This window comes from Osmia bicornis, chromosome 11 (genome assembly GCF_907164935.1).
Source record: "Osmia bicornis bicornis chromosome 11, iOsmBic2.1, whole genome shotgun sequence".
NCBI lineage: Eukaryota > Metazoa > Arthropoda > Insecta > Hymenoptera > Megachilidae > Osmia > Osmia bicornis.
Genome location: NC_060226.1, coordinates 5,163,486 through 5,178,633, shown reverse-complemented (window position 1 = coordinate 5,178,633; position 15,148 = coordinate 5,163,486). Strand labels below are relative to the sequence as shown.

Genomic DNA, 15,148 nt, shown 5'->3' with positions numbered 1-15,148 from the left:
GCAAGTTTTTCTAGGAATTCAGGCTGTCTTAAAATTCGATTCCGTCAAATAATATGCACCGAAGTTTTGTTGGAGGTCGAGTACCACGAATTACACGATAAAAGAAAGAATGTTTTGTAACAGGGTCCAAAGAGGGTGAATTAAAAACTTACTCGTTCCTGTGCTTTTTAAGGGGGTAGTTAAGAACTAATAATGGAGAATTTTTGTGAAATTCTGCTTTCTTGGGACAGTTAAAAAAATTGTCAAGGAACTTTGTACGACATACTATTCAGGGTGACTAGATCCAAGGGACGATGTTTCAATACAAGAAAATTTTGCGAAATTCTACCGTTTTGGGGTTGTTAAAAGACTGTTAAGGAATTCTTTACGAACTACTTGTGATGTATAAAATTCTACCTATTTAGGGGGTTGAAAATTGCTAAGAAACTTTTAACTATGAATTTTTTTTTCTTCAAATTCTTACCTCTTTGGAAAAAATTTACAAATATCATTCAAGAACTCTTAACAAATTTTAACTAAATTCAAAGAGTGATATTTCGAATAAAGATCAAGTTTTCATATATATTTCTAAAGAATAAGGTCACGAGACACTGAGTCTATTTAAATATTTGTCAAAATAATTAATGGATATTAATTAGATTAATTTTCTTGTCTATTGACGAAGTACGATCGTGTTATTGTAAATAAACTATTAAAGTGATGTATTTTTTGATATTACCATATGAGTTGTGAAACTGTTGGTGATGAGACTCGAGACCGGTTCCTGGGTGGTGGATATCCAGCATGGCTTCCGGCTCGCCTCCGCTCTCAGAGCAGTTGCTCAGGGCTAAAACCAAACCGATAGACACACACCTTGCGTTTAAACTTCAAATCAGTTTTCATGGTGGCGATCCATTATCGCGCGGAATAATACCCTCGCTTATAATTTCTTTCGCGTTTCTCTTTGTTTTCGCGCTCTGATTTTTCCACGTCTTTCCCTTCGTTTCGTCCTGTTCCTTTCAAATTCCCACACTTTTAACTTTTCCAAATTCTAATACTTTTAAATTTCTATATTTACAAATTCTCTGCTTTCCAAGTTTTCACATTCCCAGATTTTCAAAAGTCAAAATTCTAAGCTTCCCAAATTCCCATATCCCAAAAACTTCATGGTTTATGACAAAAGCAAAGAAAAAGAAAGCTCGTACTCTTCGGTCAAAGTGAAAACGACGACGAAAGGGTGACGAAGGAAAAATCATCGGAAGCAACGCAACCGATTCATTCGGTTTTCCGTTTCCGTGGTTCGCGTGAACACAACTGAAAATCAACGAACGAGAAACAACGCAACGTGCACGAGAAAGAAATCATAAAACGAAAGAGCAGGGGTATGTCACACGTTCTCTTAAAAGTATAACTTATCGATACAAATCAAACAATTAACCAAACATCAGAAAGGAATAATTAAAAAATCAGAACAGCGTCCTTCTTAACGTTGATTCAAAAACTGCCTGTTCGAAGAGGTGTTTCGCTTTTTCAAAAATAACAAAATTTCTCAAATTCAAAGGAAAATCACCTCCTCCTGATTTATTTTTTTCTCTGTTTTTCGTATTCAACGTCGAGGACACGGTTGGTCGCGAAAAATTGCTCTCGTAAAAACATTCTCCTCGCTGGAAAAATCAAGAGAGAAAATAACAAGCAACAGAAGAGAGGAAGAAAACGAAAGAAAAAGCGGAAACGAAGAGGACTGAAGCGGATCGAGGGATGTGAGGGACGCGTGTACGCGGAAAACTAAAAGGAAAAGTCGACGAAAGAAAAACGCGAAAGCGTTCTTCCGAATCGCGAAAAACGATCGATCGATTTCGTGGTGCGTGTCTTTGTCTATCCGTTTGGCTGGTCGAATATCGTTGAAACCTCGCGAGATATCGATTTCACGACCGACACCTCGATAAAACACGTTTTCCATTATTTTCTTTTTGATTTCTCTCTTTTTTGTTTTGGAATTTCTTCATTGAGACCGGTTCCTCTACGGTCTTCCGTGTAGACTTCCGGTTGATCATCATCTTCGGCTGACGACGGAAGTGTCCGATCGTTCACGAACTACTTTCAACCCTTTTACAGCGGGAAATATTATGAGATGTATGCAGGGAGTTCAATTATGAAGAAGAATTGTTTTCATTTGTTTCTTTTTTGAAAATGAAAATTTATCGTGACTAAATGAAAACTTGTAAAAAAATTCTTTCCCTTAGTTTTCTATTGAGAATATTTCTTTATATAGTTTAAATTTATCGTGTTCAAATGGAGATTAGGTTAACCTAAGGGATGGTTTTTGAAGCTTAAAATAAATTTTTAATTAATTAGTCATTTTTATATACCTCTTTGAAAGAGGAAATGAAAAATTTTCGAAAAGGAAACTTTTCCATGATTTTCATAGCCTGCGAAAGACTAAGGATTAATTTCCAAAGCTTAAAATAATATTTGCTACGTCGATTGATAACTTTTTAAACAATTTCCAGGCGAGAAATTAGTGGACAAAGTTTTTGACTCTGTTCGACGAACGACTCCGCTATAAATTGCTTCTACTCGTCTCTTCTATATATCAAGGGTAAACTGAAAGCACCCCTTCATCCCCTTCTACGTGTCCAACGGACCTCTCGAATAATTTCACGAACCAGTTTTGAATAATCGCTTGGATATTCGGGTAAAACGATTATGTAAAGTTGTAAATTATTCTCCCGAGGCTGGTCAGTCCAAAGACGGGGTAGGAACCCTCTTGAAAGAAAATACTCGAGAAGGTCTCTTAGGTCCTAAGAGTATTGCATATCCAAAAGAAAAAGTCCTCGAACAATATTTCTTTCGCTGTACCAAAATTAAATAATTCAGAATTTCCTGCAAAGGTGCACTAACCACCTCCCCAATGCAAAAATCAACCCCCAAGAACTTGGAACCATACATTCTGTCCTTTAAGATGGTTAAAAAGTGACTTTTAATGCAACTAGTCGTTTCAACTAATACGTCCTTGCGCTAAGACAAGGGTCGAAGGCACTTTCTTTAATTTCACCCCCTCCATAGACCCGAGGATTTCTCTATCAACGCCTGTAATTTCTCTTCGAACAGTGTAAAGTAACGATTAAACGTGAATCGAAAGGAGAAAGAGAGAACCATCCCACAAAAGGGTTGAGGGGTGATTCGAGCCGTTTTTTCCCTTCTTCGCGAAAGAATCATCCCCTTCCATTACGGTACCAGCCTGTACATACGCCAGTCACGTACGTAACAGTAGCAGACTGACATGTATGCCTCGTAACAGTAAGCCGAGTTCCCACTGAGAACAGGGGCGGATCTAGAAGCCCTCCCTGAGGATGAAACATGTAAATACAATAAATTTCATTTGATTAATATTTCTCAATAGTTTATCGAATATAACGTCATGAAATTTATGAAACTTTTTAAATATCATTTGTGAAATGTAACTGAAAATTTATATGAACATCCCAATTTTAAATTAAACTTTAATTATCCAAAATCATGGATATTCGAAAATATTCAATATTAGAAACTACGATATTAATTTTTTCTTTTGTTAAAAATTGTTTGTTAAAAATTGTTGGAATTATGAAACCCTTGCCGGATCCGCCACTGTCCGACAACCTTATACGATGGAAAAAGAGGGTAGAAAGCTAGAGTGAAACAGGGGTGGAGATAGAGAGAGACAAGCTACTGTGTGTAATAGGTGTTCCGTGTGGTGTACATAAACGTATACCGCATGCATGACGTGGAGGATGAGTCAGCTCGTGGAAGCAGTTTCAGGGAGGAATTCATCACGAAACTTTCTGGAAATATTTGTCCCTTTTTTCCTTTCCTTTTACAACCCTCTTGTAACGGTGGAATTCTTCGACAAGTACTAAAACTGACTTATATCTTTTAACCCAACGACTGCTGAAATCTCTTCAAAAATAATATCCTTCAGAATTTGGAATACCAGATACAAAGCGTTCTAGATTTTTCAAAATATCAAGAAAAAGAAAAGAACATCCTATGAAAGCTGTACACAGTTATCATCCACAATTCTTAAGCTTCAAAATATAATTTAATGATACTTTTATGTCATCAATCAGTGGAAGACTTTCCAAGTTTCGAAATTGATAATTGTTCGATTCGATTTACAATCATTCATTTTCAACTAAAACCATCAACGAATGCTTTACGTAGTCATTTTCTTGAAACTTTAAGCTTTAAATCGATGTATCATACGTACCGTTTAACGGTACTTTTATGTCATCGATTCGCGTGAGACTTTTGAAGTTTCGAAATCGAGTATGTGATACGCAACAACCGAAACAGCAACCTTTCGCGTGTTTCCAAATCAATGTATTCAGGAATCCGGAGTATAAACATCGGCGTATCTAGCGGCAAAGCGTCGATCGAAGCGACGAGACACGATTAACGCGGGATTAAACATCGATCCCCGGTGGGGAAAATCGATTTTTCCATCGGGCTCGTGTCGGAATCGTTTGGCCCAGTAAACTCTGTTTTTCCGTGAGCAGAAAAGGCTATTCGGTGAATAGCGAAGGGAAAGAGGGGGGGTTATACCGGTGCAGATGTCACGTCGAAACACCTTTCGTGGAACAGCTGTTACCATGGCATCGACCTAGGAAAATCCTGACCTTCGACCCTTCGACCTTTTCATCGATAATGGATTAGAAAAATCCTTATACAAATTCTTCACCATCTTTTGATTATTATTCTCGACGAGTTTTCAATATCAAATTACTTTTATGATACATAAAGATTTTCGTTGTTTAATTTCAATTTTGGAGGGAAGATCGATGATCGATTGAAAACGGCTGAAAATAAAAACAAATCGATTGAATTTTCTTCGAATGCAATGCGGCCCGTTAAAAGCGACCGAGTCTTGGCTCGAATTAAAACTTTGCTCGGCTCGTTGATAAACGAAAGGTGACACCGGTATGTTTTACGATAAGCCTGCTCTCCTCGAACGACGATACACGGTAAACGTTAACAAGAATTCATTCGCCACAGAAAGAATCCTCTTGGTGATTTTGAAAATAATTCATCAGAAATTTTCTCCTTTTATATTTGATGCGAATAGATGACATAAATGTGTCAGAAAATATCACTTGTATCGCATCAATTTGAAGCTTAAAATTGAAGGAATATCTGTATAAAGCTGTCAACGCACAAAGGTAATCATAAAAAATGATTTGACGACAAGTACCTGGATACAATGTCTAGTTATCTAGCGGTTATTCATTTGATTTGCGAGCGACAGGTAAAGTGTTAATAACAGAAGCGGACGGTGATACACTTAGAGGGGCTCGTATTCTATACTTGGAAGAAAAGAAAAAAGGAATCTCAGGCGTGGAAAGAGGGGAGCCAACACGTTGAAAATAATTGTCCTGTGACTACAGGCCGGAAACCACGGTGGTCAGCGTAAAAGCCCGCATCATCGATTGCTGTTTATCGTGCGTGCCAAGAGGAAACGCGTTTCGTGCTCGCACGTGTTCCTAAGAATTTCCTCTTTCCTATTTCTCTCCTCGATAAGACCTCAAAGTATGATTTTAATTACACTATTACCAATCAGTCACTTCAGAGATCCTTGCACGCTTTTTATTATAAATACATCTCAATTATTTGAATAATCAAAATTTAGGTCACAAGAGAATAAAAACATTTTCTACGGATCTTTCTTCGATTCTCGTGAAAGAAGGGCAGGAAGATGATGCCCATGAAGTGCAGGGAACTCTTAACATGCAACGGGGACGCATCCTTGAAACAGAACCTCTTCACAGTCTTCTTCTTCTTCATATTTTTTTGTCCCTCGTCTACCTTTTTCTGTTATCCTTTTTGTTTCACCTTTCGAAGCACCTCCGCAACGACGACAGATGATGTGGGTACCACGAGGGGTCATGACGTCACTAGGAACACCATCCTCGTCGCTCATATGACCGTCTCTTTTCTTTGCCGGCCGCGTTTCGAGGGCTGCGAACGACACCTTTCCACGGCCAGCTGTCAGTCGCATCTGTAAGTTCTTTCAGCCGAGTTCTGGAACTCGATCAGGAACAGAGGGAACGCGGTACAATTTTACGTTACACGATGATCGCCAAAGAGTTGGAGAAGTTCGAGCAACGAGTAACGATGTAAAGATTGTTCAAACGAACCTCGAAGATGGTTCGAAAAATTGACGGCTCAAAGAAACGATAATAAAAGTAAAATACGAATTCTGGAAGATGTAGACAAGGAACCCTTTGAAAATTTCAGACGCTGACAATTTCCAAGTAGATAGGGAAACGCTCAAAGTAGATGCGGATAACCTTCGACTGTCAAGGCTCATAGAATCGAAACTTCCAACAAAGTCAACCTAGTTAAAGTTCTCGATAACGAATTACGATTTTCACTTAAGCGTGTTTCGCACGCGACAGCTTCGAAATGGTGTGGATCACGTTAAGTGAAATCAGAGGCGTAGTCACGAGCACGGATAATGACATATCTTGGTGGGGAAAAGTAAATAAGTGGACACGGGAGACCTGCTGGCTCTGTAACTAATGTACCTGACCCGTTTCAACGATCGATAACACCGGTGGACGCGATTAAGCGCGAACGACGATCAGAAACGGGCCAAACGCACACGTTCGTTCCCAAATGAATTTCAACCGATCCCTAATTAAACCTTTCGATTATAATTTTATTATCAATATCGCTGTAACAGAACATGCTGAGACACGTTTCACGATCGCGGGACACGCGATTTTGTCTGATCGATTGCCGCGGTCGTTTAGACGGTTGCGAGGAGCTGTCTTTCAAGAATCGTTGTTCGACGGGAAGCATGTTTTCTTCGGTCGCGGTTCGATCGATACGACTATTACTACCGTGTGTGTATGTGTCCATTTATTGCTAACGTACGAACTGAGGATACGAGAACTGGAATTAGCACCGCTTTCGCATCGATCCTAGCTTTGAATCATTTACGAGGACTCGTATGCAGTGGCCGCGAGCGTAGCTCTTTCGCGGTACTTACTCGCCTTCATTTTCCATGATAAGTGTTTCCTCCTTCGTGAATTTTTATAAAGAACGAAAACATAAAGATGCTACGTTAATAAATAAAACGACGAAGGATGCAGAATGGCAGAGATATTCCCACAGTTAGGATGCATCCTCGAACGTGTTTTAATGAGACGACAACCGAGAGAGACACGCTTGGAAACGAGCGGGAAAGGAAGGTGAGAAACAATGCCGGGCCTCTAATCTGAAGGGCACTGGATCGAACCCTTCTTCTTCAGCAGCATTGTCTCCGCGAGCGAACCCTTTGCTACTGCCGCAGCTTTTCTTCGCTTCTACCCCGGCCCATTTCACGACCCTTACGAACGAAGACAGAGAAAGAAGGACTGGCTACACAGAATAGTCACTGGCCCCTTCTCGACATTATCTTTGCGCCTCTGCCGTGCTACAAAAGGAACGATGGAAGACCTAGAGAAAGAAGGGGCAGTGGGAGGGTGAGAAACGAGCCATCGTTGCCTGGGAGAAATGTTTGTCCTCCATGAACGTAACTTTGCTTTTCTTATTTCTCAAGCCTTATCTTCGCACCATCTCTCTGCCGTGACCTTCTTAACACTTCCAGTCATTGCTTCCAACGATTTATCAATTTTTATGGGGTATCAGTAAGATTGATTCGGAGCATGGAAATTCGAGGAAGCATCGTGTAAGTGATTTGCTAAATCGTGGTTGAAACGTAAAAAGCAATGGATCAGAGATGACCTACATAGGAGAGCTTAGTGCCGTTTAGTATCCTATCACCTCGTAAACTTCCTAGTTCGACGAGCGAAAGAGAACAATAGAAAGGATGCAAATCCTGTGTAACTCTGACAAGCAGAATTTCAACAGACGATGATGCTGTAGGAAAAGAAACATTTTCGCCACTTTCGCGCGCATTTTTTACCCAAGGTAGTTGCGTAAGAATCCTGCGTCAGAGCTTTGCTACCCCCGAACCGCGAGTTTTTCAACGCTCAACACTGAGTTCTCCAGACAAGCGTAAAGTTTCGATAGCAGATAACAGTTTAGCAGGTCAGAGAGGCGAAGCAAAACCCATAATCAACCCCATGCAGTGTGATCGGTAATGGAACGTTCGTTAACTAGCCGAAGGATAAAACTGGGTAAGGCTGAATGGTGGAGCAGTTCCGGTTGCATTGCAGTCAGCATGGAAGTTTGGTGTCTATTAGGCGCGAAATCGCGCAGCACAGATAACACGTTCCCGAACGGACAGGGCAAGTCTTGGGCAAAGGTAGGAAGGGATGAAGGAGAGCGTGGCAGGGGCATGGGGAACATGGCGTCGCCGAGGTCGCGCTTGCGTCGTGACGCTTGCACCGCGTGACCACGATCAATAAACTGTACGCGGTGTGTTGTGCCGGGGCAAAGGATGTTGAATTCGAAAAGTGTTATTCCGCGCGTCTATCTCTGAATGATATGGAAGGGAACGCCTCTCCACGTGGGTGCCACGTGTGCGCTTCCGCCCGCGTCTTTTACGCGCCTGCACACGCTCCGCCGTCGTCGGATTTTCATCCTGCCGACCGCCAAAAGCCGAACACCGTGCTACCCCGTTTTCGCGCTATCCTCTTTAGCAATTTCACACGCCTATGAAATGCGCTATTTCGATCTGCTCGAATCGAGAAACGATTTTCTCGCTACTTTCAAAGAGCGAGAGTCCTTTTTAACATCCTGGACGATGGATGGTGCGGTAACTAGTCAGAGAAACGTTTCGAATAGATGGCTTGGTAGTTTAGAAGGAATCAGAGCAAAGATACGTTTGGTGCAGAGCTTTAGAATTGAATTCGATCAAGACGAGAGTGTGCGACGCGATCGCGATTAGGATGTAGGTGGTTTGAGAAACGAAAGCAAGATCGAGCGACACGCTAGATCGTACGATATGCCGATGTCCGTGAAGGAGATCGAACGCGCGCGACTACCGGTAATTAGCACGTTGGCGAAAGTAAAGGTGACGAAAAGAAGGAGCGTGTTATACGTATTTTTGTACGTATTGGTGGTAGATTGGACGGAAAGGACTAACCTGCTAGCCGCAAGGCGGACATTCTCTGAAACTCGGGTTCCTGTAGCCACTTCCACATCCGTCGGAAAGTCTCTCGGCCGCTCTTGAGCTTCGACCAGGGCTTCGGGTTGCGCAGTAAATCGCTGAGGGTACCCTGACTACGACAGAGGACCCTTTGCGCGAATATCGCTTGCGGTATGCTGTACCTCTTCAACTCGGCGCTGATCCTTTGCGCCAGTTCCTTAGTGTTGATCTCCTCGACCTCGCCGGCTCCGTTGCCCGCCGAGGAGACGGTCTTCATGACGACCGAGGTGTGCTGCACGTGCTGCGTGTGCGATATCGTCTGCTGTTGCATCGACTGCTGCTGCTGCTGCTGCTGCTGCTGTTGCTGCTGTTGTTGCTGCTGCTGTTGCTGTTGCTGCTGTTGCAGTTGCGTTTGCATAGGAGGCGGCGAAGCAGCGGGCACCGAATGCGTGGGCGGGGAATGATGAGAAGGCGCGAAACTTGCGGTCGCCGAGACGGCCGGCGGCGAGGAAGGACTAAGGGCTGCCGGACTCTGCTGCAACCTCGGCAAAAAGGCCGGGTCGTAGTGAGGACTGGCGGACTTGTGCGGCGAGTTCAATCCGCTCTGACTGTAGGCGCTCTGGGGTGATAGAGGACTCGGTTGAAGACCGGCGCCAGGCGAAGGATAATTGTGCGGCGGCGACATGCTCATCGAGGGCAGTTTGTCGTAGGCGTACGGCGAGCTGCCCATCCCGAGGCCGATGCTACCGAGGCCGTTGTTTTGCATGACCGCGAAACTACCGGTGACGCCGCCAGCCGCGTGTGCACTGTATACAAACTTGTCGCTCATCGTGGAGATCGGCGGTAACGGCTGTAACGGCGTCAGGGTCGCGTAAGAGGAGTTCGGACTGAAGCCGGGCGGCGACATCCTTTCCGCGACCGAGGTCAGTGTCTGATAGGTCGGCTCCGGCTGCATCGCCCTGAAGTCCGTCGCGTCGATCATACTCGCGACCGAGACGCTTATCCCCGACGTCGGCGTTAGCTTGCCCGGACTGAGAAGCTCCGAGTCGGCGTCGCGCGAGTCCACGTCCACGTCCTGAGGTGGCACGATCACCGACAGCGACTCCCTCGCGTTCTGTCTACCACCACTACCACCACCACCACCACCACCACCACCTCCACTACCGCCGCCGCCGCCGCCACCGCCACCACCGCCACCGCCACCGCCGCCGCCGTTTCCGTTGCCGTTGCCGTTGCCACCAACGGCGCCACCGACGGCACCTCCGCCGCTGCCGCCACTGCTGCTGCTGCTGGTGCTGCTGGTGCTCGTGCTGCTGCTACCGCTACCGCTGCCGCTGCCACCACCACCACCACCGCCACTACCACTACCACCACCGCCACCGCCACCACCGCCACTACCGCCACCGCCGCCACCACCTGCCCCGTTACTGCTACACGCTGGCTCCTGGGACGACGACAGATCCTCCGCGGCGGCCAGCTCCCGCTCCTCCTTGACGCCGAGCGCGCCAGCCGCCAGTAGTTCCAGCGGCAAGCTCGCGCACGCGATGTCCGGGCTTTGCGACGCCGAAGACGACATACCCTCTGGATTACCACCACCTCCTCCGACGTTTCCACTTCCACCGATCTGATGCCTACCTCCTCCCCCCGTTCCTTCGCCGCTTCCTTCGTGAAGCTGCTGCTGTTGATGATGGTGATGATGGGGATGATGATGATGATGTTGCATCTGCTGTTGATGATGGTGATGGGATTGTTGATGCGGATGTTGATGTTGTTGTTGTTGTTGTTGTTGTTGTTGTTGTTGATGGTGATGGTGGTGATGGTGGTGGTGGTGATGATGATGTCTACCCCCACCGACCGCCGTCCCTCTACCACCGTTGTTGTTACCACCTCCGCCTCCGTTTCCTCCACCACCTGCACAGTTCCCATTCGAGCCACCCCCACCGGTTCCCCGGCCATGCGTAGACACCGCCGCCGGGGAATCGACCGAGTCCAGTAATTGCTCGCTATGCGATTGATGATCGGCTATGTCCCCTATACCTTCCATTTACGCACATCTAGTTCGGGTGGCCGCGCACTCGCTCTCCCGTGCTCGGACACACCGCGTGCACACACCGGCACGATCGTTCGTCTCTCCGAAATCCCGCGCACTTTCTCCTTCTTCGTCACTATTTTCTCTTTCCCTGTCGTTCCGCGATTATCCTACGAAACTGACACCGTTCCTTTTTTCCTCTGCTGACTGTCGTCCCGCTATCCTATCGCTCGTAATACACGCACGCACAGTAATACGAATCGCTCTTATCTCTTCTCGTCTCGCGCACTTGTTCGTCGCCTTTTCTTTCCCGCTATTTCGTCGTGTCACTGAGCGGAAGACCAGTCGCGGCTCGCGTCACTTTTCAACGAGGGAAACGACAACGTCGACGACGACGACAACGACGCCGACGACGACGTAGACGAAGACGAAGACGAAAACGAAAACAAAAACGAAGACATAAACGAAGACGTGAACCACCACCACCACCAACAACACCTCCTCGTGTCCGGTAATCTCGAACGAATCAGAATCGTCGCGCCACCGTGACCGCGACCGATGACGTCGCTCGTGAACCAGGACGCGTCTACTCTCGCTACTACTTTCCACGAGTCAACCGACGACGACGACGACGACGTTGCTGTTGCTCCACGACATCCAGCACGTCGGATCGGCATAGAGATCCGGTACCACAACGGCGGCGACCACCGTGCGCCCATGACATACGCGGAGCGAGTGAGAACGCACACTCTGCGCTCGAGTGAATACGTTAGTTCGTGTCGAGCGACAGGGAGAGAGAGTCAGGGTAAAAAGAGCAACAGAAAGAGAGAGAGTGAGGAACGGTAGAGAAGGGGGATAGCTCTCTGTCTCGCCGTGTGCGTCGATCTCTCTTCTTCTCTCGCTAGGTGCCCACCGGTACCCCGAGCTGTCCAAAGGACCCTTCCGTTCCGTTTCACTTATACCCCTCTACTCTTCGCCACGAGACTCACTACCACCACCACCACCAACTACCACCACCAGTAGCACCGTTACCACCTGGTCCACCCTATTAAACGACGTGCTCGTGTGTTTTTCCCTGTATTCCGTTAGTTCGTTCGTTCGTTCGTTCGTTCGTTCGTTTTACGTTTCTCAGCTGCGCGACACCCTGACGCGTGCTACCTTCAAACTACGCTTCCTCCGGGTCCAGGTGCGACTCGTACGATATATCCTCTCCTTTCTTCCCCGCGACTCACAGCCCGCTATACACGCGCGCTACCCTCTCTGTCTTTCTCCCTCTTTCACCACCTTACACGTTACCACTGCGTCCGCGCCAACTGACATCCTTCTTCTACCACCACCGTCACAACATCACTCGCGCTCTGTCTTTCGCCACCGGTGAGCGTACCTGCACCAGTCTTCACCCTCTCTTTCCAATCGGAGACACCACGATCCACGTGAAAGGCTAACCCCTTTCTCGAGCGGGATTTACAGTCTGTAGGAAAAACACTTTGGTAGGAAACCGAACGGGTTTCTCGATATCTCGATTCTTCCAGTTACGTTTATCGTCGTCGCAGTTCGCGTGGAATTCGCGTGGAATTCGTGTGGAATTCGCGCGAATACCGGCAGCTCGCGTTCACAACCACCCTCGTACGGAGCTTACGTCTTCAACGATGACATATTCGTCGTCGTGGCTGCGAGAAACCACTAGGTGCGCGCCGCCGGCATCGTCGCTACCACCACCACCGCCACCGCCGCCGTCGCCACCGCCATCACCGCTCTCCTCTGGCGTCAGTTAGCTTTTCTATCGATTTTCCGATACCTACAACGTTGCTCGATGCGCCGATACTTCGAGCATAAACATCGACTATACGGCGACCTATCTTCGACCGATAAACGCGTTCCGCGACGGCACGGCCTTGCCAACCACCTCCACCTCGATCCGATTATCGAGTGCCACCCCCTTCGATCCTCTATCCCGTTCGATTTCTTCCTCGACCAACAATTATTCCGTGTATTTCTCCTTTCAGTTTATTTATTACATTTTCACTTATATCCTTCCGCAAATGTCTCGTCCGCTCTGAGAATCTTCCTCTTCCGCGATTAAGATTCGTAGAACTCGAAAACGACAGGCGCGCCTTTCTACGGAGAGGACGCGGAACCGAATCCCGGGATCAATAGACAATCGAATCGCGAGTACCGTCCAATCGATCAACGTTTGCCTACTCCACGTGCCTCGAATCGTTAGCAAAGCTCGAACGTGTGTCTGGACTTGAGGTCCGACGCAATTGCACGATCGAAACGCGCATCCCCTGTGTGTCGGTAGAGGAGGGGAGAGCAAGGGCCAGTCTCCAAGATGTCCTCCCCTGGGTCTTCTCCGATCGATCGACCACCCCTTTTTAGTCGTTCCTCCGCTAGCTGTCACGATCGAGTAGTCGAAGCGATGGTCGAAGCGAATCGAGGACGCGCTGCTGGCTCTCCCTTTGCTCGGCCAGCACCACCGAAGCCGTCGATAGGCTGGATCAATAAGGGAGGGCAGAGGCGTCGAGAGGCGTCGACGCGTGCCGCTACTACGATCTCTCTCCCTCTTTCTCTCTTTACCGACTCGAGCCCGTTTGCCGTTCGATTCTCTTAGTCGAAGTAGCTTCACACTGGCGACCGATCGGTCGATGGAATCGACGACCACGACGACGAATCGAGCACGCTTAACGCGCATACACCCCCGACGTGATCCTCTTCGACTCGCGATCCTCGTCCCGTTAGATGCCCGTGCGCATTCACGCGCACGCGTGCGCGCACCCTTCGAAACCTGTCCACCCTCTCTCTGGCCACCGAACAAAATGTCACCCCTCTTTTCTCTCTTTACAGAGCTCTCGAACAAACTCTCGAATTCGCGCGTCTAATCTCTCCCTCGATTCGTGATTTCTTCTCCAGACGAACGAAGAAACGAGACTTCGGGTTCGGGTCCGGTGGCAGGACGACGCGAGACGCGGTTTACGAACGCCGCGCGCTCTCAGCCCGCCGCTACGAGGTTGCGAGAGGGAGCGAGAGCCGTACCCTTGCTTCAGACGAAGAGGAAACGAGTCAGAGGGTTGCGCAAATCGCGAACGCGACTACTACGTGTCTACCGGCTACCTTCGTGCGTCCTTCGTTGGCCGAGGGACCTACGGGGAAGGGAACACGGGGCTCGGGTGGGGAAACAGAGAGGGGTGGAGATCTTGTGACGGGGATCTGTAACGAACTCGATACGCAGGGGTCGCGAAGGGACGGACGAGGGGTGGCGGAGGACGCGCTCGAACCGCTACGAGGGGTGGCTCAGGGACTGGATGACTGTTCCGCGCGCCCGGGCCTAAGGGATCCCGTAGGAAAGATACTCCCTGCCGTTTGACGCGCAATTTCGATAAAGCGATGTTGCGATCTTTCGTGCAACACATTGAAACGCGAGAAATTGCTGCGGAGTTGTGCTTTTTACTTGGAACCGATGCAGAGAAGCTTCTCGCTAAGTAGAATAATCTTTCGTTTGTTCAACGTTTCTTTCAAAGTAGTTCCTAGCGAATTTGTCAAACTTCTCGTAAAATAATATTCCATAGCAACTAGGTAAAATAGGTTAAAGGTTGTTCCATGAAACTGCTTGTCAGATACGTTTGCACGTGTAAAGAGGTACAATACGTTTCACACGTAATATTTCACGGTGACTGCACCTGCTATATTAGAGCAACAAAGGTCAGCTGTCCTTTGACGATAAACGAAGCAAGCAGGGTTGAATAAATTCAAGCGTTGACCGAGAATCGAAGCATCGAATCGAGGCGGATGAATTTCGCGCTGAAACGTAGCAGCGCGAGCTGTTCGATCGAAAGCACGCGGAATATTTTCCCGCGCGAAAAACTGCACGCGTCCGATCGGTCGATCTCGCGCAACTCCAGCTACCCTGTTCATCGATCGACACTTGTGACAGAATCGGTAGAGCAATCACGACGCAGCTACACCGAAACCAGAGTAGAAGGTGCTCCAGACGAAATCCATCGGCCCCCGCGACGAAATAAAATCGATATCGGCTGCGAAGTCGAGCACAGGAAGGAATAAAAACG

General features: G+C 47.4%; 3 protein-coding genes across 5 annotated transcripts in view; 2 read left to right on the top strand and 1 right to left on the bottom strand.

Moving 5' to 3' along the window:
- Positions 1-13,539, bottom strand: part of LOC114872447 (one cut domain family member 2-like) — a 66,359-nt gene extending 52,820 nt beyond the window's left edge. The window contains exons 1-2 of the mRNA XM_029179651.2: positions 9,053-13,539; positions 719-826 (exon numbers count right to left, since the gene is read on the bottom strand). Coding sequence (XP_029035484.2) covers positions 719-826; positions 9,053-11,099 — 2,155 coding nt within the window. The 5' untranslated portion in view covers positions 11,100-13,539. The remainder of the gene's footprint in view (positions 1-718; positions 827-9,052) is intronic.
- Positions 1-15,148, top strand: part of LOC114872453 (caveolin-3-like) — a 191,649-nt gene that overhangs the window by 158,952 nt on the left and 17,549 nt on the right. The gene's annotated exons all lie outside the window — the stretch shown is intronic.
- LOC114872422 (glutaryl-CoA dehydrogenase, mitochondrial) overlaps positions 1-15,148 on the top strand; it is a 78,311-nt gene that overhangs the window by 55,738 nt on the left and 7,425 nt on the right. The gene's annotated exons all lie outside the window — the stretch shown is intronic.